This window comes from Euprymna scolopes, chromosome 39, assembly GCF_053919585.1.
Source record: "Euprymna scolopes isolate OS-2025 chromosome 39, ASM5391958v1, whole genome shotgun sequence".
In the NCBI taxonomy this organism is placed as follows: Eukaryota; Metazoa; Mollusca; class Cephalopoda; order Sepiida; family Sepiolidae; genus Euprymna; species Euprymna scolopes.
Window position 1 is genome coordinate 24,263,105 of NC_136520.1, and position 27,944 is coordinate 24,291,048.

General features: G+C 31.7%; 1 protein-coding gene and 1 pseudogene across 1 annotated transcript in view; both read left to right on the top strand.

Moving 5' to 3' along the window:
- LOC145263940 (uncharacterized) overlaps positions 1-27,944 on the top strand; it is a 756,801-nt gene that overhangs the window by 266,844 nt on the left and 462,013 nt on the right. Inside the window, exon 4 of the mRNA XM_080121014.1 lies at positions 11,034-11,097. Coding sequence (XP_079977140.1) covers positions 11,034-11,097 — 64 coding nt within the window. The remainder of the gene's footprint in view (positions 1-11,033; positions 11,098-27,944) is intronic.
- On the top strand, positions 21,746-21,862 carry LOC145264062 (5S ribosomal RNA; annotated as a pseudogene).

Consider the following 27,944-nt stretch of genomic DNA (forward strand, 5'->3'; position numbering starts at 1 on the left):
CTCATGTTAAGAACGGCTTTCGGACTGGTCACCGGCAACAATTCCATGTTAAGAACAGCTTTCGGAATGGTCACCTCATTTTGGTAGTGTGGTTAACTGTCAAAATATTTACTACAAATTTAACTTGGATAGTCGCTGTCAAAATCCCCACGTGCAAATACTATGAACCAAGAAATAAGTAAGGGGATGGCAGTGTTGGTATATAATTAGATTTGATCCTCGCCCGTGCATACTAATCTGACGGCCAGTGATATAAAGTGCATAATACAGGCTTTATATGTGGAAAACTACTTGTATCCAGCAAATATAAATCCAATGTTCTTAATCAACAAAGCAAGAAAACCTAAAGAAGTAATCATTTTAAAGGAAAGTGTGTAGGTGGATCTAAGGTAAAAATTTCACAACCAAAAAAATGATCTATAATCAACCAATCCCCTCGTAAAAACAGTAAAGTACTGTTGTTTTTGTTGCTGTTGCCGCCCAACTCCCAATCTCTTCGTGGTAAAACCAGCTTTCAGAATGCACCCCCAACTTTCTTTGGTCAACCGCAACACCCCTTTATTAAGAACGGCTCTCTGAATTGACACCCCATCTTGTGAGTGGGAAGAGATCCGTTCAAATGTTCATGTCATAATGTAGGACGCTGATACCAAACATTAAAAAATATATTTGTCTCGTATACTAAGATTCGTTCATTTAGTCATAATTTTGGATATTAAAAGTAGACATTCAAAAGTGAAGATCTCATTTACTAAGATTCGTTCATGTAGTAATCTCATAAATTTGACGTTAAAAACCAACATTAAAAAAGTGAAGTTCATCTCGTTTACTAAGATTTGTTCAGTTAGTCATGTGAAAATTTTGGACGCTAAAAATTAACCTTAAAAAAGTGAAGTTCCTTTCGTTCAAGATTCGTTCATTTATGTGATAATTTTGGATGCTAAAAACAAACATAAAGACATAAAGTTCGTCTTGTTCACTGATTCGTTCATTTAGTCATGTAATAATTTTGGACGGTAAAAACCGTTAAAAAACCTCCCCCTTCCCACCATAAAAGAAGAAACGAATAATATAATAAATGTAGATTATATATTTTGTCTTAAGTATTATTGAAAGTTTTCTATTTGGTTATAATATAATTTAGCTATATATAGCTAATAATATAGGACGGTAAAACCTGATATGATGTAAAGAAATCTGCGACGTAATTGTTTAAATGTAACAATCTATAAGTTCACCCCACCCAAAAGTAAACACACCAAAAACAAATGGTTTTTCGTTTGTATTTGATACCAAAAAAATAAATAAATAAAAAGCCCACAAAAAGAAGACAAAAAAAAAAACAAACAAATGTAACGGTTTTAATCAGAAATCGAAAGTTTTATAAACGAAAAAAAAAGCAAAACATGTGAGCGAACATTTTTAAATAATGAACCCCACCTTACCCCCTCCCTGCCAGATGCAAGAAAAAGTATATAAGGAAATGAAAAATACAAGAAATGTGTAGTATATTAGTTTTGAATGTTTTCTAGTTGGTTAAAATGTAATTGGGTCCTGGATATGACCTTAAGCTATATCTGATGGTGAGGCCCCAGATTGCAGGCTTTAGAGAGTGTGGAGCCACCCTTTACTTGGCATTGCTCCCAGGTCCACTGGCCTGGAGTGCTAATACCTGTTAGGTTAATGTTGGTTAAATAAAAACAAACTTGAAAAAAATATATATATATATTCTATTAAAGAAATTTTCTTCAAAATCACTGGATTTGGCATTAAATAACCTGAAAAGGGTTGATATTCCGTAAAACAAACAACCAACCCAAAAAAATGTAATTTAGCTAAATATAGGATGGTAAAACATGATATGATGTAAAGAAACCTGCAATGTAATTATCTAAATGTAACAATCTATAAATTCACGCCACCCAAAAGTAAATACACCAAAAACACAAAAATATAGGACGCTAAAACCAGATATGATGTATAGAAAGCTGCGACGTAATTACTTTAGTTTTAACAATACGTAAATAACGGTAATGCAAGTAATAGAAAAAGGCATGTGTAACTTTACAGTGATTAAATGATTCACAGCAATGCGTGATGGCATGTGTAATTTTAAATGGAATAAATGATGTATAACAATGTGTGGCGACTGAACAGCCGTAGTGAATTAGGGCTGCGGTGTTACAATGTCATCGTGCAGCCAATGACAATAGGTGGGCTGTTATGGGGGGAGAAATCAGTATTTTTGAATAGCAAAGTGCACTGGTAGTTGTAAGTGTATGAATGCGCAATCCAGTTAATAATGGTGTCAGGTCAGTATGGGCATAATGTTTGTAGAAGTACTCGGTCCTGTTTAAGAGAGCGGGAGGACTTTTTAGTTAGAGGGAAAAATATGAGCTACTCCGTCTTTAGATTTTGGCAATGGTGATAATTTCGCTCCTAGGAAATATAAGATAAGATTTTATTACATCGAATAAATATGGCTGTGATGGTGTTCATAAATTACATAAGATGGTGAGTAAAAGTTTAGACGCAATAAATTCGAATGTGGCATCTATCATTGCGAACCTATCGTAATTTGGTCCAGAGGGGAATTTCTGCAATCAAATTATTATATAGAAAAGATGTATTACATTTATTCAAGTCCAGAAATGACATTTTTGTTTTAAACAATACAGAATAATTCACGAGATGAATAAATGAAAATAGTTGGAATCATTTATCATCGTCTAATACTTATGTGCATTCCTGTGCTGAGATAATAATTCATATCAGCTACATTAAATAAATATGAACTATTTTTCAAACGAGAGACAATTTTTATCTATTCAATTGAATATATTTTATTTCAGATTCAAGTTGTAAAACTAATTGTGCTTATAAAATGAGGAGAATAATATATTAAAATTAATACATAACTCTATCTCTTTTCTCTAGAAATAAATTTATGCATCATGTGTATCTACTTTCCCATCTATCGATCGATACATAGTCTTGGAGGTTTCTTTAAAACCTTAAAAACTATTTTTTTTAAATTGTCCTTCGTTAGAACATTATTTTGTCAGTAAGTCAATTAATCTCCCGTATCACTGAATAGTTTAACTTACATGAACAAACAATAGTACCAATCTTCTTAAAGGGATCATCAGTTATTTACCATGAAACACTGTTTCGGGGATTTAAAAACAAGACAGAATTTTACATCATGAGTCTCCAGTAGTGTTGATTAGACACCACCACCCTTAAAACATATGAACAAAATTATTTTAAATATTGAATCCAGTCTTTTACTCAAAGTAAAGTTAGGCTAACCAATTCATGTCATCATTTAAAAAAAATATTTGTTACCTGTGGTGCCCGTCTCCACTATTTTATGTGCCTATTTAAAAATATTGTTATTTAGTGTTTAGTTGAATCCATCCTACTAATTATCATCCCCTTCTTTTATATATATATATATATATATATATATATATATATATATATATATATATATATATATATATATAACTACTTCATTTACTCACATAAATTTAATATACGAAAGTATAGATTTAAAGTATTTACTTCAAAAGTGCTCAATACGTAGGTAGAGCTAGTTAGTAATTTATAAAATATATATGGCGACTAAGCTACACTGAATATTCTGCGTTTCATCCACTGTAGGATTCATCAGGATGTTGTTTGTTTTTGTTTTAGTAATATGTTTTGAATGGATTCAATTATTTATGAAAGTGCATTTTTACCTAAATGCGAGTTGGGAATAATTTTCCTTTTAACCAATTTGGTACCTTCACATGAGGAGCGGTATATATATTATTTTTCACATATAATTATTCACTGACACGTGTTTTGTCGTCTATGACTCATCACAGTGGCTGAATCTAGCGAGATTCGAAATCGGGACCCCACGCTAATGAGCCTAAACCCCTTACTGCTCATCCATCTTGCACGACTGTCTGGATATATCGCGATTTACTTAGATGGTGTTTGTTTTTGTTTTAGCGATATGTTTTGAATGGATTCAATTATATATAAATTTGGATGTGCCATCTATCATTGCAAACCTATCGTAATTTGATCCAAAGGGGGATTTCTGCAATCAAATTATTATATAGAAAAGATAACTTAAGTATGCCTTTTGATAAAATGGTCAGTGCTTGTTAATTGATCTCGAGACCAGGGTTTAATCCTCAGCTGTCATATCAAAGACTCAAAAAATTGTAATTGATTCCTCCTTCCTAAATATTTAGCATTATAAAGTGAGAATCAATGGAAAGTGGATCAATTCAAGGAAAGATGTGGCCTCCTCCCTTACATCTTGGTGTAGTAGCCAACTGAAAGGGAATCTTTGGGTTGCCTTTAACTATGGTTAATCAATTTATTTGAATGACCCATTTGGCATATTAGTTAGTGTTCGCTAGGAAATTGAGGTTAAATGATTGATTGAGTCATGCGAAGGACTGCAATCTGGAACTCAGCATTATAAAGGAAAGTGGATCAATCCAGGGAAAAAGTGGGCGACTCCTTTACATCTACTTCTAGTAGCCAACTAAAATGGAACATTTGGGTTGCCTTTGGAAATGATTCATTCATTTATTTGACTGGTCCGTTTGGCATAATGGTTAGAATGTTTGCTAAAGGGTCAAGAAACAGAAGTTCAATCATCATCTTGAGTCATACTAAAAAAAATTTTAAAATTGTATGTGATAGTTCTTGTTAAATACACAACATTATAAGGTGAGGATCAAGACTAAGTGGAGTAATCAAGAGAATGGATTGTCCCACTTCCTTACATCTCATTATAGTAACCCAATCAAAAGGAATTTGTCTTGTCACCCTCAACTACAATAGATTAATTTGTTTAATGTCAGAAAATGAGATACGGATTTTCTGTTTTCTGCAAGAAAGTAACCAAAATGTTGAGAACTTCAAAAAAAGTTAATGAAAAAAAAAATGGATGACAAAACTATTTATCTGAAACCAATTTTGATTATTTTAATTTTTGATACAATTTAAATTTTAACATTTAAGTTATTTATCATTTTGATTTTAAAAAAAGGGACGGTCGCTTATATATATAAAATTATTTTAGAATTTGGATATACCATCAGATTTGATTAGCATTATCATCATTATATTCGATTTAACATCTGCATTTTATGCTGGCATGTGTTGGATAGCTTTAAGAAATTATAAACTGACTTATCTCTGCCAGGTCTTTAAGTATCTGCCTTTCTCTCAAGCTCTTTCTTATCACTTACTCCTTTGTTTTCCTTGACCCTGTGGGATGAGCCTCCTATTTCATTTGGTCTATATCCCCTAATCCAAAAATTCTTATCCATTCTTTCAATGACCAAACTAACAAAGTCTCTTGTTCTAAGCACAGCTCCCAATACTGTCCAGATTTAATCTCCTTCTGAGGTCATTACATCTAAGCCTGTTTATAATACTCACATTCCATATCCAAAACATCATTCTCATATCATTTCTCTCCAAGCAACACATGCCCTCAACTCTGATTGGTCAGGTTTCACTTCCATACATCATCACACTGCATACACATGTCTGATAAACCTTTCACTTAGTCGACAGCAATAATGCTATGTTGGTTAGTAATGGCATAGGTACTCTGAACTAATTCCATCCACTCCTAATAATTACTAATTGCTATCACACTAGCACCACCTCTTCCCTGTGCTCCAATGATATCACCAAAGTAACAAAATTTATGAACAACCTTAATGAATTTCCCATCAAAATATATTTTTTATACATCTGAGTTTACATACATCTCCATTATCTCACATGTTTTACACGCAAATTGGTTATCCTCTCTCAACCTATAAGTAATTTTACTGCATTTTTTTAGTGTGTACCTAATGCTTGTAAGTAGTACGCTTTCACAAACGAAGCAGGGGAATTTACCTCTTTTTGAGATCTTTCATATACTACAACTACTGATCATCACTTTGTGTCTTGGTGAGCTTTACTTTCAGACCTTTTCTTTCCATCGTGTTGTTCCAATATTTTAACTTAACAAGTAAACTTTCTGTTGTTACACAGGCAAGTACTACATTGAGATTTGATTTTAACTAACCATTTATATAATATTGAGATGTCTTTGGTTTCGATCTGTTTGATAAAAGAATTATTTCGGCAATTTTAAGTAATGAATCAAATGATGCAGGAGAGATAAATCTTAAAAAGATTGACAAATGACTTCTCATGTACATTATTTGATTTATAAATGTAGCAATTTTTCCATCTTTTATTGTCTTATTTATATTAAAACCGTTTTATTTCCACTTTGTGTATGTACTAGCATGGGTGGCCGGTGTTGCCCAGGTGTTTGGAGGTGTGTGTTGAGCAAAAAAAAAAAATAATAAATAAGTAGTAGTAGGAAGGCAGGCTTGAACCCATACCGAGAAGCAGGAAAAGAATAGGGGGAAAAATGTGACGTCTTTGCTGTTATGACTACCGCCAAACCGGAAATGATCTATGTTTAAATTAAGGCTAAACAATCGAAAAGAGGGGATGACTTTTGAAAATATGGGTGAAAAAAGTGACCCTTCCCTGTAGAAAAGTGTCCAGTTGAGGGTGAAGAATTTAATGTTTTAGCCAATTTTTCGGTATTTGTCATCTAAAGGGTTGGGCTTCAAAACGATACTGATCTTGTGAAAATCCGTCGCCTCTGTCGAAAGTTTTAGGCAGACATGCAAACATACATACATTTATATATTGATAGCTCAAATTTTTACCCAAATCAATTAAAAAGCTTGCCCTATCTCTGAATAAACCTTTATGTAAAATTTCAAATGTTTAGACCAGAAATTGTCTGAGTAATTTGGTAGAGACCCCAGAGGTCAATTTTTTAAAAACTTTGACTCCTATTATGACCCCTTAATGTCTATTGTTTTGGGCTCAAATCAAGTTATTAAGTTAGATCCATGTCCAAGGAACCTATATTTAAAATTTCAAGTGTTTATACCTAAAATTGTTGGAGGAGTTTGGTAGAGTTTTCAAAGGTCAAATCATTGAACTTTGACCCGTTAACAGCCAATTTTCTGGCTGAAAATGGATTACAAAATTTTCCCAAATCTCAATACCCTGTATATCAAATTTCGAATCTGTAGGCTTAAAATTGACAGGGAAATGTACACAGACAGACACTTTCACTTTCATAGATATATAGATTGTTTGTATACACAATATTCTTATTTTTATTTTTATTTGTTTTTTGCCTATTTTAATATTAAGATGTCTAACTAATGGATCCTGAACAGGAACCAAGTAGGTACAGTTAATTTATTATATAAAAGTAAAACTCTAGAGGGGGGGGGGCACTAATTCTTACAACTTTTTATATACTCCCTAGATTATAATATTCACAATTTACAATAGGTCATCTCTATCTGTTATTTGAGCGCCTTTTATTTTATAAAATTCACGCTATTCCATGGTCCCGCCTGTTTGTTCATGTTTTTCCTTAAAAAGCAAAACTAAATCGAAAGCAAAATGCGCTTCTCAGCCCTTTGTGCCGAGACATCCAGGAAGCAATAAGCTTTGATCAATTCTGGGAAAACCCCTCATCTCAGACAATTGCTATTCATTTAGACACTCTCCTTTTTATGGAGAGTTGGTTTTTTACTTTTTTACTCATATCATGTTTAATGTTTGCAAAATTTCCAAAAATTCCAAAGCGTAGTTATTGAGAAAAGTGCGAACAGACGAACGGACAAGGGTGAATTTACAGGTCCACCCTCCTTTTGTCGTATGAAAAACATTTTTTTTTTTTTTTATGTGAGTTCGAACAGCTATTCATATTGGTTAATATCTTGGGGAAACAAAGAAATCCTTCAAGCTTAGCTGGCTTGAAGCCAGAATTAACTGCATGATTTTATTCACCTATGGCGTGGTATTTGACTTAGAAAAGCAGATGTTCGTTTAAGCAACTGCATTTTTGAATCGTTTAATTTCAACTATTTTCACTTCTCTGCCTTCTTAGCGTTGCGGTAATATGTCACATTTTCTTTTCCACCTCCACCTCCACTTCAAGGCTTCGGATTCAAGCTTACCTACCTACCAAAACTTTTTTTCTACACACACACACACACACACACACACACACACCCACAAACACCCGGGCAATGCCGGGCACCCCCACTGGTCTATAATATATAAAAAGCAAAATGTGTGTATGTGTCTGTATATCTTGCAAAAATTTTCGACAGAAGCAACGGGACCGACAAAGCCGGCATCATTTTATACCTCTGTCCTTCGGAGGACAAATATAAAAAAATTAGCCCAAACATTAATTCCTTCACCCTAAACTCGGCAGTTTTGTACAAGGAGGAATCCATTTTTGCGTTGCCATTTTAGCCAATCATTGTCTTCTTTTCAATTGACTATGCTTAATTTCAATGCTCTCCACTTCCAGTCGGGCCATGAAGACATCGGCTAAGACGTCACTTTTTTTTAAAAAAAACTTTTTCTTCTTCACGTTATGGGTTTGAACTTGCCTGCCTACTACCACTTTTTTTTTTTTTAACACCTCTGTCTACTGTTGTTTTGATGCCTCCCCACCCACACACATGCACACTACTGCCACTTTTTTTTTTTTTTTCAGGGTTCCTTACTATACCCCCCCCCCCGCCCCGCTACTCTTGTTTGAACCCCCCTCCCCAGTTCCCTTACTACATCACCTAAACACCTGGGCAATGTGGCTCTCCCCCCTAGTCACTCAATAAATCTTGATCCTGATATAGATGGTGTAATTAATAAAAACTCCATATGATTTTTATAAATGGTATATGTAAAAATTTTAATCCAATCAGATGGTTGGTTTACAAATTACAGTTAAGTGAAGCAGCTGTTCAATATTTGCAAAACAATTTTTGAGTTGATAAAGCATTGTTTTCTGATGGAAGAAAATAATATTCAAGTAAAGCGACAGTATATAATAAGTGTTATTCGGACTCTGCTCCATTGAAAATAACAATTAAGAGATGGTATGCTGACTTTAAATATGACCATATAGATGCTCCATCACTTTTGGACGGCTTTCATATGTTGCTGTCCATTCAGATTACTACTGATTTTACTCCAGAGTGAAGTGGTGAAACCATGTTTAATCCATTGTCATATATTGACACAAAAACTCTTTTTTGTTGCATTGAAGCAGTTTGCAAAAAATGCTTTGAATCATTGATTGTTTTTGACTAATCATGAGCAATATTGCACCTACTTTAAATACAGATTTCTTAGAATGCTTATATAAAATTATGAATACATTGCCTTCTGATATCTTGAATTCCTTAGACTACTGTTTTCATCTTGAGTGTCATTTTCACAATGTTTCTTCAGATGTATCGTGTTGAAATTTGGGTATCTTTCTGTGAGCGAATCTGCTTTGAATTTTGAATGGAACCCTTTATTTAATCCAAGGGAGGGAGATAGCATGTTCTCGTTCCATCAGCCACGACTGAGTAGAAGTGCTAAGTAATTCACAATTGTATTTTTAAATATGTCCACCTTGAAGATTGAACCTTTAAGCTCTAAAAACAACTGAATTTACCAAGTACTTTATCCACTATGCCACAGGCCCTTGCAGACAATTCTGGTATGAATTTGAGGAACCTGAAACCTATTTTTGTTTTTAGATGTACAATCTTACTACTTTTTATCACTATACGTCAAGATGAGAACAGTAGTCTGAAGGATCCAAATAATATGAATAATCAATCTTCATCTCAAAAATTCAGAAATATAGCGAAAATGAGTTTGGATTTTTTAAATGTTTTAGGGACAATTTTTTTTAGATGTTTGGGTCACCTGAGTATTCAGCTTCATTTGTGTCAGTATAACCGCATTTCAAGTCAGTATGCTACCTCTTAACTGGCAATTTTGCACACTGTATTAAGGTGTACTTGCAATACAAATGTGTATATTAATGTGCATATTGATTAAACAAAGACTGCTGGACATTTATAACTGATACTTGGTTTACAAGTCAGGCATAGACTGAAGTTTATTTGAATTAGATGTGATAAGATTTCAAAACGAATTATGGATTTTGACAATTCCATAAGTGACATTTTGAGGTGGGAGCGGGAGGGGGGGCATCTTGCTTCAGACTGATAGAGGAAAAGTTGATATATTTAGAATTACCAACCAAATTTTACCAGATAAAAGGCTTAATATCTCAAGCATCAATTTCTAATTGTAACTGATGGTAATTTTTTTTTACATTATATTTTTCAAGTCATTAATGGCATCTTGATTCTTGTACTGTTCACAACATTTCAACTGTTATAATCTTTGGCCTTCTCCAGTTTTTTTGTTTGTTTGTTTGAGTAGATGAACTCTTTAATTAATTCACTGCTAGGATATCATGTATAATACCTTTTAGATTTCTTTTCTTCCCTCATGACTCCTAATGGATCACCATTGGTGATTTATTATGCAGCTAGGCAGATCACTGTTCTTCTGGTATGTCAGTAGCACTAACACAGGAGAAATTAGGGTATTACCTTTCTTAAAGGTATTCACCCAAAAGTAAACATAAAAGCTGAATCTTAAACTGTAACATAATCTTTAGATAATGTTAAAAGAATGGATGAGAGTTATTGGGTTAATAGGTGTAGAACAGTTTAGGTAGTTGGGTCAGTTGACAGAGCCAGTTATAGAAAACATGATGATGACTTGACTCTAGTTTTCGAATTATGTGTATGAGTTATTGTTGCTGTTCTTTTTTCTTTGCACACATCGTTGAACAACTGGTTGCTGGGATGTAGCTGAAACAAACTTTCTTACAATAACGATGCAATTAATTTGAGCAACACACTTTTAGAGAATGGATGATTTATTCAAGTTACACACCAATAATTAATAATTAAGCATCATCATTGCTAATCACATTGTTTGTGCAATCAGATGTTGGAATTTTCTTTTTGGAATTTTTATTTGATTCCCTACCGACATTTTGTATTTTTTTGCTGGTTTTTAATAATTTGTTTTTTATTCCTCTTCAGGAAAATGAGAATCATTCAGAGACAAACATAAAATCTGCAAATTGCTCTCAAAATGAATCTTTCTGTGAGTATCATTCATGTACCATTGGCATATACATTTCTTGCACATTTATCTCTATATAAAGTTTAGTATGCGTATCTCTACTTATATATAAAAGATACTGTGTGAGTGTGTTCATTACCTATTGACTCACAAAACGGCTGGGCTGATTTTTCTTTTTGGAAATTTCACACAAATACATTTTATGTGCCTGGGAGTGTTCTTAGAAAGGTTGTGTGTCGGAATGCCTCTATAATCTAAAAAATTTGATTGAAGAACTAACAATCTGACTTCGACCAAAGTTAACTATACTGTCAAATATCACAAGTACATTTGAGAAGTTTTATCACTGTAAAAGCAGAAAAGCTCTGAATAAAATCAAGTTTCTTTGATAAGACCATGGCACATTTGAAATAAATGTTTCTGTTTAGTGTACAATTAAACCATGATACTTGACTTTAGCATTTTAAACGTGAATTCAAGCCATTATAGAAAAATAATTTTATGAAATAAACAGTAGGTTCTCTACAGTGCAATGTAGACTACAATGTATTGCGGACTAAGTCATTGCGGGAATTCATGTGAAGCTTTCTTCTGGTACACTACGGTGGGTTCCCAACTAGAGCAGGCAGTCATTCGATTTGATTAAAAAAATGGACGATTTCACCAATTTTAATGACAATGAAAGTATTGGAGGGTTAAACATTTGTTGATCCTCATTCAATCCCAGGCAACGTTGTATCTCCCTGCTAGTATCTTTGCATATTTCTATGTATAGGATCTACTTCTAAAGTAATTAACGAATCATTATGAGTTTTGAAATAGCTGCTTGGCGTAAAGCTAGTTAATATGGGCTATATTTACTTTAATTTAGTTTGATGCAGTGAAGGGCAAAGAGGGATAAAAGCCCTTTATGAAAATTAAGATACTTCCAACTTTTGTTAAATTTTAACAATAAGTATCAATTAATGCATATTCCCTAAATTTTACTTTCTTTGAGGCATTTTAAAAAGCTTTTATGGCACATAATAAGGCTACAAACTCACATTTCATATTTGCATTAAATTTGATCTATAGTCATCATTAGATCAAGATTTCATCCTTAGATGCTAATAAAGCAAAATTCCCTGAATCTCAATTTTTTCTTAACACACTATAACAGTTATGCATGCTTAATACTAGACATTTTCTAGAATTATAATCATGTAATAGATTTTGAATAAAATTGGAATAAGGATTTCAAATTTAGTTGGATGTTGATTGTGTCTTTTGTCAGTTGAACAGATTCATCTTATGTGAGTAAAGGATTTTTTTTATTATTTTAAAAATGCTGCAAGAGCATATCGATCCTGTGATAAAAAACTACAAGCAAAACAAAAAAAATATTTTCAAATTTAGTTGGACGTCGATTGTGTCTTTTGTTAGTTGGACAGAATCATCTTAAAGGATTTTCTTTTTCTTTTTCATTACTTCAAAACTGCTGCAAAGAGTATACCGATTCTGGTGATAAAAAGTATTTGAATCTCCACAAATGCCCACCTTACGTCATAATTACAACAGTATAGGATTAACTCAATAGGCTATACCGTCGGATGAAAGAAACACTCGCTTCAGACCTAAATCATGGCAGAACGAGGATATAGTCTACGGTAATCTTGTAGGACCTCTCATGACGGAAGACTGATGTAGAACCTGAACTGGCTAATGGGCCCTGGTAACATCATAGGGCACAGGATGACAGTTATGCGCCTTAGTGGAAGAACTAAAGAATCAGTCAATGGCAGGGCACAAAAGATGCTGAGCAGAAGAATCATTAAGAGATCAACGGTCAGGTTCAACTAGTCTAATTGAGAAACTACTGCGATTCGCCTGTAGACGTAGCTCACACAGGTGATATTATCTGAGCTATCGAAAGATTCAATATGACTCTAAATCAAATCAGAATTTCATTGACTGCCACACAGGTAACCAAGTGTCGCTACTTGGTGTGCCGGCACTGGCCACAGCTATCGACAAGTTTACTACAGCACCAAAACCTAGGCTAGCAAAATGTAGACATACTATCTAAATATCCATTTTTAATGTACGGACACTTCAACCCACATCTCAAATATCAGAACTTGTTGCTTCATCCAAAGAACATGATATCGATATTGTGTGTATTCAAGAGCACCGTCTCTTCCACAACGATATGGACATAAAGTACCATGAAATTGGTAACAGCTGGACACTAGTATCAGCGTCAGCATGAAAAAATTCGACAAATAGTACCATTGGTGGAGTAGGACTTCTGCTTAGCCCTCGAGCATTGAAATCATTGAACAGTGCTGAGAAGATAACACAAAGGATAATTCTTGATACTTTCAGTGGTAATCCTGCTACTACTGTTATTTGTTGGTAGGGCTGTAGCCCTACCAACGTCAGTAACAAACAAGAGATCCTGAATTTCTACGATGAATTTTCAGCAATAGTGCGCTCAATCCCCAAACATAATTTATTGGTTATCGGAGGGTGACATGAATGCACATATAGGACGGGAAGACAACAAGCATAAGTTCTCTTTCCATGATGGAACAAACCGAAATGGAGAGTATCTATTAACTTTTCTCCTTGAAAACAACCTTCAATACATGAATACCCGTTTTCAGAAAAGACCCGGTAAGCTCTGGACCCATCAATCTCCAAATGGAGACAAGGCACAACTGGACTATCTTTTTATGAATAAGAAGTGGATCAATAGCTGTCATAACTGTGAAGCTTATAGCAGTTTCTATCGTGTGTCTACTGATCATAGGATTGTAACCTCTAAGTTGAAGTTAAGTCTACAAGCGAACAAAACTAAAAAATCATCTAGACAGCCCTGCAACTGGTCAACGTTGTCACATGACAATCCGATCAAACAGAGATTCATAGTCGAACGGTGAAACAGATTTGATGCTTTACAAGCACAAGAGCAGGAACCAACAGCTAATACCACCTATGAAAACTTCGTTAGATCGCACCAAGAAGCAGCAAAGAAGTGTATACCTCTGAAACCCAAGGTAAAGCGAAAAGTACCATGGGAAAATGATAAAATAATATTAAAACAATAAAAGTTAAAAAACATAATCAAAAAGCAACATAAATACCCCACTCGACAGAATACAAAATTAAGGAAGCAGGCGCTTCAAGAGCTTAGTATGATGTACCTATTAGAACAACAGAAGTTCAAGGACAAATAGATCGAATCCAGAATGCAGCAGATAACAAACAATCCTATCTGGTTTGGCAAGTAGTAAATGAGATATCTGGGTGCAAATGACCTGCCAAAGCTAAGTTAAAGGCAAACACTCCGGAAAATGCATGTTCGAAATGGAAAGCACATTTTGAAAAGCTACTCAGAAACAAACCAGAAGTAACAGACCAACCAATTCAGCCGATTGTTGTACAGGAACTCGATATTGAGAAGAGTGATTTTACAATGGAGGAACTTCTAAATGTACTAAAGAAGACCAAGAATCGTAAAGTTGCAGGCTTAGATAACATACCTCCTGAAGTATGGAAGACAGGTGGTTTCAATGACATACTTCTTAATTCATGCAATGCTGTATATAATCAAAAAGTTATTCATATATGGAGGGAAGGATGCATACTTCCCTTCCCTAAGAAGGGTGACATAAGTATACCAAGCAATTACAGAGCAATAACACTCACTCCAATTGCAGCAAAAATCTACAATGCCATGCTTCTCAACCGTATCCAACCAAAGATCGAAGAAGTGCTCAGGAAGAACCAAAATAGATTTAGAAAGAATCGCTCTACTACTAGTCAAATACTTACTGTTAGGAGACTGATTGAAGGAGTCAAAGCAAAAAAAACATTGAGGCAGTCATGGTCTTTGTAGATTTCTCCAAAGCATTCGACTCCGTACATAGATAAAAAATGGCCAGCATATTAAAAGCATATAGCATTCCAAATGAAGTCATTAATGCTATCATGATGCTATATGAGCACACTCGAGCAATGGTCAGGTCCCCAGATGGGGACACTGAATTTTTTAACATCCACACCGGTGTTATACAAGGAGATACTCTAGCCCCTTTTCTTTTTATTGTGTCTTGACTTTGTACTTCGCACGTCTGTTGATATACACAACATGCTAGGCTTCACCCTAAATGAATCCAGAAACAGACGTCATCAATCAGCACACATAACTGATGCAGATATGCAGACGATATTGCTTTGTTCGCGAACAACACTGCTGATGTGCAAACACTGTTACGTAAGCTGCAAATTGGTCTCCACATAAATGCGGATAAGACAAAGTTTATGACTTTCAATGTGAAAGGAGAGATCAGGGCTCTGGTTGGATCAACACTGAAAGAAGTCGCTGAGTTTACGTATCTGGCCAGCAACATAGTTTCCACAGAGAGAGATATCAAAATTTTATCTTAAAAGCATGAGTCGCATTGGATGGGTTGTGTTCAGTATGGACTTCAGGACTAACTAACAAACTGAAAAGGCAGTTCTTCAGGGCAGTGGTAGAGTCTGTCCTTGTTTATGGTGCTACAACCTGGACACTCACCAAAAGATTGGAAGGAAAACTAGACGGCGCATACACCCGTATGCTACAAACAGTATTAAATATATCTTGGCAAAATCATTGCACGAAGCAGCAACTTTATGGCAACCTACCTGCCATATCTAATACCATCAGAGAAAGACGCCTACGATTTGCTGGTCATTGTCTGAGGAGCAAGCATGAATTGGTTAGTGATGTATTACTATGGACTCCAGCAAAGGACGACCTAGATCCACGTACATCCAGCAAATAGCAAACGGCGCCAACTGTGAACTTGAAGATCTGAGGCAGCTGATGGAAGACAGGAAACTCTGAAGAGTCACATTGGTCCGGACAAGGAACTCGTCATGATAATGATGATGATTCTAGACATGAGGTTTATTAGCATTATATTTGATTTTAATCTTCATAAGGAGACATCTGTTTGGAGAATTAATTTTATCCTATCCTAAAATGGGTATTTTTATAGTTTATTATGATTTTAGTATGATTTACAAACTTCCTTCTCAACGTCTTTACCTTACCTTAGTTTGATGTTTCTGAATTTTGGAGATGATGATTGGTTATTCGTATTATTTGGATTTTTTGGACTACTGTTCTCATCTTCAGCGTGAATTTCACAATGTTTCGGTCAATGTAACCTCTAACACCTTCTTCGGGTATACCGTGTCGTACTCGGGAATGTTTCTGTCGAAATCGGGAAATTGAGCAGAACCCTTTGTTTAGATACACCTGAAGAAGGTCGGAGGTTACATCTACCGAAACATTGTGAAAATTACACTCAAGATGAGAACAGTAGTCTGATGAATCAGACTTACTTTACTTGAAAATGTCTAGTGACAAAGTCGTTAATAATATATATAAAAGAACTTTACTTTATTTTAGTACAAGTACAGTAAATTTTTTAATGGAAATTGCTCCAGACAAGGTATGAAGCCACTTGATGCAAACTAAAAAAAAAAAAAGAAGAAAATACTAGTTCAGGGTTAAAAACTAACCAACAATAAGTGTTAGATTGATAGATCCTAACCCTCCCCACACCAAAAAAAGCAATTCTTCCCTCTTTATCAGAAACATTACTTATGGAATATGAGGACTAAAGGATAAAATAAGGGAAGTGAGAGTTACAAGGCTGTCTTAAGAAAACGTTTTTAGAATTTGTATGCAAATAGAAACATGTGGTTGGTTGACAGAAAATGAATAGAGAGAATATACATTACTAAAGCAGTAATTTTTACAATGTGAAAAACATTGTTTTTCCTTTTTCTGATTAATAAATAATGGTTTAATTTGAAGAAATTGACTTCCAAATTGAAAATCCTTAAGCTTAAGTCTTTAATTTTAGATTTCAGCATGATTCACAAACCAGCTAACACAATGATTTTAACTTCCTCCTCGTCTTCCTTAAGTTGAAGACATCTGGTAATAAAGTCTTAATAATTTATACAAAAGAACTTCACTTCATTTTGGTACAAGTAGTGTGATGAGGAAAACGTTTATTTTTATAAAGTTTTAAAGCTTAGATCTGAAGACCACAGCGGAAGATTAAATCTGTACATTAGAGGAAAATGTGTGCAGATGTTGGTAATTTCATTGGTATCATCATGTTGAAAGAATAAATGTGAGCTCCTGGGTTAGATGTAGAACAGTTGAGATAGCAGGGATTGGCGAAATGAAATATGGAAGGAAATAATTAGGATAGATTTAAGAGAAAGAAGAATAAACAAAGATTAGCCAGAGATAGTTTGAAAGTTAATTTTTAAAAACTGTCCAACACATGCCAGCACGTAAAATGGACGTTAAAACAAATATGATAATTAGGATGATGATGATGATTTTCTATGGACAAAGTGAGTATTTAATGCTAGTATGAGGACATCTATAGCATGCTTGTTCTCGTTGGATTACCAAAGATAAGTGACAATTGAATGGTCATTTAAAAATACCGAGTATTGTCTTGTTTCTGCATTGTATATAGTCCTCCTGCATTTCTCTTTGCAAGTGGAATCAAACCTAAGACGTGTAGTTGGGAGTACGCAATCCTTGCTTCACAACCAATAAAGATCTAAAAGAGAAGATAAAAATAATATTTCCTATTGATGTGGGCAGTGACAGTTTCAGTTTGTTTGTCAATCCCAACTGTCCGATGTCTTCAGAAAGAGCTGTATACATGAATTGACACAGATGATAGACAACAAATGAACAAATCTAAAGGAGAAAAAGACTTTCTAACCAGTGTATTAGTAATAAAGCATTCACAGTTCATTTCAATAGAAAATATTATTTTCAACTTCATTTTCAGTTCTTATATTTTCCTGTTGTTGATGTTGAGAAACTATATTTAGATGGGAAGTTATCATGATTGTTCAGATGTTTTATTTTAGCTTAATAACTATAGGAAGGAGCAGATGTTAGGCTGATTGCAATAGTTAGATGAGTAAGTTCAGAGAATTTTTGCCATTACTGACCACTAGCAAAATATTATCAATCTTGACCAAAGGAAAAGTCTATCAGTCATGTGTACATATTGCGATGATGCAAAGAAGTAAAGCTTGGCCTGTGATGATTAAGGACATGTGTTGCATGGACATAAATGATATGAGCATTACATTTGTGTGCAATGATATATGGTGGTGATTATGTACAAAAATAAATTCTGAAGCATAAAAGGGTGCTCGTTTTAATGGTATCACTCCTGTTTTCATACCTCTTCAACTTTTTGAGTTAAAAAGATAGGAGGCTTTACTTTTGGAACGATCCTCATATATTTTTTTCTTTCCAACTATATGTAAAACAAAAGTAATACTATTGTGATATTCTCGATTTTTTATAGTTATTTTTCTATTTTATAGTTAGTTTTATTACCATTAGTAAAGGAAGAGAGAGGAGAAGGAGACAGGCTAATTTGATAAGAAAGAAGGAGGGGACTAAACAGTGAGAGAAGATGGCAGTAATGAAAACTTAGTAATAGATGATTTAGTGAGTCAGTTGCAAATTATGACTGATTAAAATGGATTTTTTCAAACATAACTCAATTCCAAAATCAATGGACGTTTTAACGTATTTTGTGTGATTAAAATATATATAAAGAAAACCTTAAGAAAACGTTGATTAACTCGGCTTTAATGTAATTAAATCCGGTGAATTTATTCTAAAAATGCTTAATAATGTACATTCATTTGCTGATGAGGTGGTAATTTTAAATGTAGGTCATCACAAAAAGGATAAAAACAAAACAAGAACGGCTTCAGTGCAAATGATCCATTCAAGAGTAGATGCTAGTGTAATTAAAATCAATTTGCTCGTACACAACTTTTATAATAGTCACTGATGAATACCCAACATGTTATTTGTTCTGCTTCAGGTGAGTTAGTCAATAATCAATCCTAATTTTAAAGAAAAATAAAATTGTTTTGACGAAATGGTTAATTGATGCATGAGTGATGTTAAATGATTAGAAGAAGAAATAATAATCTTCATACATATACCATAATCATCTCGCCTTATAATTGACACTTTTTAATTTAATACAATAGAGATTATAATATATAGATGTAGTAATCCACAGACATGTGTTTTCTCATCTATATGATTCATCAATGTGGCTAGACAAGTAAAGTTTGAAAATGGAATTATCTATCTATCTATCTATCTATCTATCTATATATATATATATATATATATATATATATATATATACATATATATATATATAGAAGATAAATGAAGAACACATAAGCAATCACACACACTAATACACAAAAAACGATATAGTTATGTAGGCATGCTCATTTTTTTTTCTTATTTTCCATAAAATTTCTTGTTTCTTTATATTTTCTTATTATTGACAATGTACTTCTTTTACATGATACACTCCGATAATTCTGTGTTCTTTAAATTGTAAGATAAAAGCAAACTGTAATAAGAATTACTTTTTTTATTTGTGCATTTTTTGTTACTTTATGATTGCACTCAATTGATAAGAAAAATTGATGCGAGTCCACAGGGCAGACATCAAAGCTAGATTTCAAAATCAAAAGGAAACATAATCAGAAGGAATAAAATAAACAGGGCGTTATATATATATATATATATATATACACAAAAGATCTATTAATTTTTTTTAGTGATTTAGCAGTTTTGAAACACTGTTTTTGTATTTAATTTCGCCTTCTAAGCATTTGGTTTGCATTGGTCCCCCCTTTTTTTTTGACAGGACATATTTAAAAATTTTATTTTTTATTTTTTTTAAAGGTTTAAAATATATCTCTTGTCTACAATTATATAAATGCAACTTTGTCTGTGTGAGTTTGTTCCTTATAGACTCCGAAACTGCTGAACAGATTTTCTTTAAAATTTACAGAACTTTAGTCTATAAGTCTGAGAGTGATCTTAGTTAAGTTTTGTCTCAGAATACCCCCAATATTTATCGATAATCAAAACTGTTATTTTAAGTTATCTATCATCGGTAAAGCCATTTTTTCTATGTCATCACTTAGCAACAATGATAGAACAATAGCCCGTGAAAATTCACCTGGAGGTAAGTTGATAGCATGTTGTTGTTTTTTTTTTTTCTTTTTTTTTGCATGAAATAGGCTGTAGGTTCAAACTCCACATAAATTTCTTCATTTGTTTTCATTAACTGCAAAGAATTTTAAGATTTGAAAATTTATGTGTTTTTGTTTTTTGTTTTTTTGTTGTTTTTTTTTCTTTTGCATGATATGGTCTGTAGGTTTAAACTCCACATAAATTTCTTTATAATTTTTTTGTTAACTGGAAAGAAGTTTATATAAAATAATTTTATAAAACAAATAGTAGGTTCTCTAGACTGCAATGTAGAATAACATATATTTTGGACTAACTTACTGCATGGAGTTTCCTCCCGGGCGATTTCACGGGTTTCGATGACAATAAAAATATGGGAGTGTGAAATATTCATTGATCATCATTCAATCCCGGCAACGTGGTCTCCTCGCTAGTATGTATAAATACACACACACACACACACGTCAGAATAATGGAATGCAATATATTTACTGGTATGCAAATCCAGTGATTAACGGTCTTACAAAATATTATTAGGTGTAATATTTTATATTAGAAATTCCCAGCTAAATAAAAATAGCTCAATATACAAGATAGAGCAAATAAATCATAATTTAGGTATTTAAATTTTATGATTTGAAGTTAATTTTCAAATATAGAATTTTTTATTGTTTCAAACAAAGAATACAGTTTAATAAATATAATTCCTTAACCGATGAGTTTTTTTTTTTTTTTTTTTTTTTTTACATGGTGGTCAACACTTATCAAAGCCAGAAGCCACTCGGGGATAAGGGTTATTGCGTGTACAGTAATCAATGGGATAGTATCGTAGTAATCGTTAGTGTTGGAGATTTGATAAAGTGTTTTACTTAAGGGGGCGTTTCATCAGGAATTTGTTTATGTTGGACTTGAAGACATCTAAGTTGTAGTCAGGTGGGAAACAGGCAAATAGAAAAGAGTTCATGCACTTCTAAGAAAGAAGCTTTGTTCATGGAATCTACATTTTGATTTAGGCACAGATAAAGAGTGGGGAAAATTATTGACAGTGGTTTCAGCTAGAAGGCTGTTTATCGTGAAAGATTGGCGAGGGGGGGGGCAGAGATTGGAGCTCAGATGAGCACTTGCCATGGAAATAACGATAAAACAAAGACATTTTCGATGTTTATTCATCTCCTCAGAGGATAAATATTAGCAAATGTTATAAATGGTTTGCACCTTATTTGCTAAAAGCAATAAACATAGAAAATTAAAAGTTTTTAAATCATTTTAGCTACATAGAACAAGGGAAATTAGATATTGAGACAGAAAAAAGGATATTGAACTTCAAATCCAAAATGCATGCTCACTCTTGAAATGGAAGTTCCTGGCAGTAAGGAGGTAAAAAGATCCAACGCATATTGTAATCCTTCCAAGGCACTAGGTAACAATCACATGTAGACATATTTCCTTCGTTTCACCATTGGTGGGATAAGATATCTGGCAAATATTTGATTATATAAATCTGGCAAAATGTTTTTATATATGTGTATATATGTATGTATGTATGCATGTATGTATATCTATATATAATACGGCATAATCACGTTGACACACCGGTTCTCGTCAGATCACCGAAGTTAAGCAACGTTGAGCCTGGCTAATACCAGATGGGTGACCATTTGGGAATTCTAGGCGCTGTATGTGCTCTCCGCTTATCTCGGCATTGTTTCCAGTCGTCTTGTACCTCAACTTGCCACTGGTATGCAACAATGTTGACTCCGGAGAGGCGTGGTTAGAGGTTGCGCAAGTCTTGCCACATAAATTTCACGCGCAGGCACCCTTACAGTGGGTATCCATAGTCTGTCAAGACTGATGGAAGGCTTCATATCTATATATGTTACATGTATCGTTTCTGTCAGACATTTATTAGTTTTACTTAGGTTTATTTGTGTTTATCAGCATCATCATAAACATTAAAGAGACCAAGCGTCGTTGAAATGTTTTTTTTTCCTATATGAACTTTTTTAACAGGATTGTGACCAAGGTGTGTCCATTACATGTATAATTTCTGTCAGACGTATTATGCATGCATGTATGTATATATATACATCCATGCATATATATGCATGTATGTATATGTATATATGCATGTATGTATATATATGCATGTATGTATATACACATGTATGTATATATATATGAATGTGTGTATATATATATGCATATATGTGCATGTATTTATATATATGCATGTATGTATATATATATATTATGTATACATGTATATGTGAGTATATATATATGCTTGTATGTATATGTATATATATACATGCTTGCATGTGTGTATATATATATGCTTGCATGTGTGTATATATATATGCTTGTATGTGTGTATATATATATGCTTATATGTATATATATATACATGTATGTGTGTATATATATATGCTTGTATGTATGTGTGTATATATATATATGCTTGTATGTATGTGTGTATATATATGCTTGTATGTATATATATATACATGTATGTGTGTATATATATGCTTGTATGTATATGTATATATATATATATATACATGTATGTGTGTATATATATATGCTTGTATGTATATGTATATATATATATACATGTATGTGTGTATATATATATGCTTGTATGTGTGTATATATGCTTGTATGTGTGTATATATATATGCTTGTATGTATATGTATATATATATACATGTATGTGTGTATATATATATGCTTGTATGTGTGTATATATATATCCTTGTATGTATATGTATATATATACATGTATGTGTGTATATATATATATATGCTTGTATGTGTGTATATATATATATGCTTGTATGTGTGTATATATATATGCTTGTATGTGTGTATATATATATGCTTGTATGTGTGTATATATATATGCTTGTATGTGTGTATATATATATGCTTGTATGTATATGTATATATATACATGTATGTGTGTATATATATGCTTGTATGTGTGTGTATGCTTATATGTATATATATATGCCTGTATGTATATATATATACATATATGTGTGTATATATATATATGCCTGTATGTATATATATATATACATGTGTGTGTATATATATATATGCCTGTATGTATATATATATATACATGTATGTGTATATATAAATGTATGCTGGTATGTATATGTATATATACATGTATGTGTGTGTATATATATACATGTATGTGTGTGTGTATATATATATGTTTGTATGTATATGTACTGCCTTAGACACATTCTTGGTTTAAAGTGGTATAGCTTTGTCTCTGATACATATGTCTTAAAAAAGGCCAAAACAACCAGTATTGCTACCATTGTTATTAAGAACCAATTGCGTTGGGCGGGTCATCTCATCCGGTTTGAAGACTATCGTCTCCCCAAACAATTGTTCTATGGTGAGCTCTTTCTTGGAAAAAGACCCCAGCACAAGCCCAAAAAACGTTTTTGTGATAGCATCAAGGAGAGTCTGGTGAGCTTTCATATTCCTGTTGACAGTTGGGAGTCCCTAGCGTATGATCGCAAGCAGTGGAGGACACTGATATACAGGGGTGCAAAACACTATGAAGCAGCCAAAATAGACCGAGCAAAGCTTAAGAGAGCATGTAGGAAATGCCAAACCTTGCCACCCAACCATGGAGATCTCTGGATCTGTAAGGTGTGTGATCGGGCTCTGTTGTCTAAGGCAGGTTTTGTTAATTACATGAAAGCCCACGATAATACAGGTTCGGCTGCTGTTAGTCTCATACAAATCAGTGAGTGTTTTCAGTGTCATGTCTGCTTGCGGGTGTCCAAGTCGCTGGCAGGGATAAAAAGGCATATTCGGGCACATGGACTTTTAGTGATTGAGGGAGTGGCTCTCGTCTGATAAGATGTTGCAATCATCATCATATATACGTGTATGTGTGTATATGTGTATATATATGCATGTGTGTATATGTGTATATATATGCATGTATATGGGTATAGATATGCATGTATGCATATGGGTATAGTTATGCATGTATGCATATGGGTATAGTTATGCATGTATGTATGTGGGTATAGATATGCATGTATGTATATGGGTATAGATATGCATGTATGTATATGGGTATAGTTATGCATGTATGTATATGGGTATAGTTATGCATGTATGTATATGGGTATAGTTATGCATGTATGTATATGGGTATATATATGCATGTATGTATATGGGTATATATATGCATGTATGTATATGGGTATATATATGCATGTATGTATATGGGTATATATATGCATGTATGTATATGGGTATATATATGCATGTATGTATTTGTGAATATATATGAATGTATGTATATGTATATATATGCATGTATGTAAATGTATGTATATATATGCATGTATATGTATGTATATATTCATGTACGTATATATGCTTGTATATGCATGTATATATATGCATGTATGTATATGTGTATATATATGCATGTATGTATATGTCAACATTATGTATAGTTGTATACATATATGCATGTATGTATAGTTGTATATATACATGCATGTATGTATATATATATGCATGTATGTGTGTGTATATATATATATATGCATGTATGTGAGTAAAGACTTAGCTATCATACAAAGGTAAGACTTTATAACATCATCTTCGTATATATACTCCATCAGGTATTTGGGCTCTGTGAGTAAGTGTCTCAGGGAGAGGCACCCGTCTTACAAGATGTTTCAATCATTATATATGTGCATATATGAATATGTATATATACATGCATGTATGTATATATATGATTGTATGTATATATATGAATGTATGTATATGTATATATATGCATTTATGTATATGTATATATATGCATTTATCTATATGTATATATATATATGCATTTATCTATATGTATATACATATGCATATATCTATATGTATATATACATGTATGTATGTGTATATATGCATGTATGTATATGTATATATATGCATGTATGTATATATACATGTATTTATATATATATGCATGTATGTATATGTATATATGCATCTATGTATATATATGCATGCATGTATGTATATATATGTATGTGTGTATATGTATATATATATACATGCATGTATGTATATATATGTATGTATGTATATATATACATGCATGTATGTATATACATGTGTATGTATGTATATGTATATATATATGCATGTATGTATATGTATATATATGCATGCATGTATATGTATATATATAAATTTATGTATATATATGCATGCGTGTATATGTATATATATAAATTTATCTATATGTATATATATGCATTTATCTATATGTATATATACATATATGTATATGCATATATACATGTATATATACATATATATACATATACATGTATGTATATGTAAATATATATACATGTATGTATATGTAAATATATATGCATGTATGTATATGTAAATATATATACATGTATGTATGTGTCTGTATATATATACATGTATGTGTTTGTATATATATACATGTATGTGTTTGTATATATATACATGTATATATATATACATATATGTATATATACATGTGTGTATATGCATATATATACATGTACGTATATGTATATATATACATGTATGTATATGCATATATATACATGTATGTATATGCATATATATACATGTATGTATATGCATATATATATGTATGTATATGCATATATATATGTATGTATATGCATATATATATATACATGTATGTATATGCATATATATACATGTATGTATATGCATATATATACATGCATGTATATGCATATATATACATGTATGTATATGTATATATATACATGCATGTATATGTATATATATACATGTATGTATATGTATATATATACATGTATGTATATGTATATATATACATGTATGTATATGTATATATATACATGTATGTATATGTATATATATACATGTATGTATATGTATATATATACATGTATGTATATGTATATATATACATGCATGTATATGTATATATATACATGCATGTATATGTATATATATACATGTATGTATATGTATATATATACATGCATGTTTATGTATATATATACATGCATGTATGTATATTCATATACATACATGTATGTATATGAATATTTACATGTATGTTTATGTATATACATGTATCTATATCTATGTATATACATTTATCTATATGTATGTATATTCATGTATGCATATGTATATATACATATATGTATATACATGTATGTATATATACATGTATATACATGTATGTATATATATACATGTATATATATGTATATATATACATGTATGTATATGTATATATATAAATGTATATGTATATATATAAATGTATATGTATATGTATATATATACATGTATGTATATGTATATATATACATGTATGTATATGTATATATATACATGTATGTATATATATACATGTATGTATATATATACATGTATCTATATCTATATATACATGTATCTATATCTATACATACATGTATGTATATATATATACACGTATCTATATCTATACATACATGTATCTATATGTATATATGCATTTATCGATATGTATATATGTATGTATATATAATATGTATATGTATATATATGCATGTAGGTATATGTATATATATATGCATGTATGTATATATATATGCCTGTATGTATATGTATATATATGCCTGTATGTATATGTATATATATATCTCCGTGTATGTATATGTATGCATGGATGTATATGTATGTATATATATGCATGTATGTAGGTATGTATGTATATATATGTATGTATATATATGTATGTAAATATATATGCATGTATGTATATATGTATGTATATATATGCATGTATGTATATATGTATGTATATATATGTATGTATGTATATATGTAGATATATATATGCATGTATGTATATGTATATATATGCAGGTATGTATATGTATGTACATATATGCATGTATGTATGTATATGTATATGTATGTATATATATATGCATGTATGTATATATGTATGTATATATATATGCATGTATGTATATATGTATGTATATATATACATGTATGTATATATGTATATATGCATGTATGTATATGTATATATATATGCATGTATGTATATGTATGTATATATATGCATGTATATGTATGTATATATAATCATATATGTATATGTATATATGCATGTATGTATATATATGCATGTATTATACATATATATGCATTTATGTATATGTATATATATGCATGTATGTATATGTATATATATGCATGTATGTATATATATATATATGCATGTATGTATATATATATGCACGTATGTATATATATGCAAGTATGTATATGTATATATATGCATGTATGTATATATATATGTATGGATGTATATATATATATATATGTATATATGTATGTATATATATATGCATGTATATATATATATATATAGCATGTATGTATATATATGTATATATATGCATTTATCTATAGGAATATATATATACATTTATCTATGTGTATATATACATGTATGTATATGTATATATACATGTATGTATATGCATATATATACATGTATGTATGTGTATATATATATATATACGTATATGTATATATATACTTGTATGTATATGTCTATATACATATATGTATATGTATATATACATGTATGTATATGTATATATACATGTATGTATATGCATATATATACATTTATGTATGTGTATATATATACGTATATGTATATATA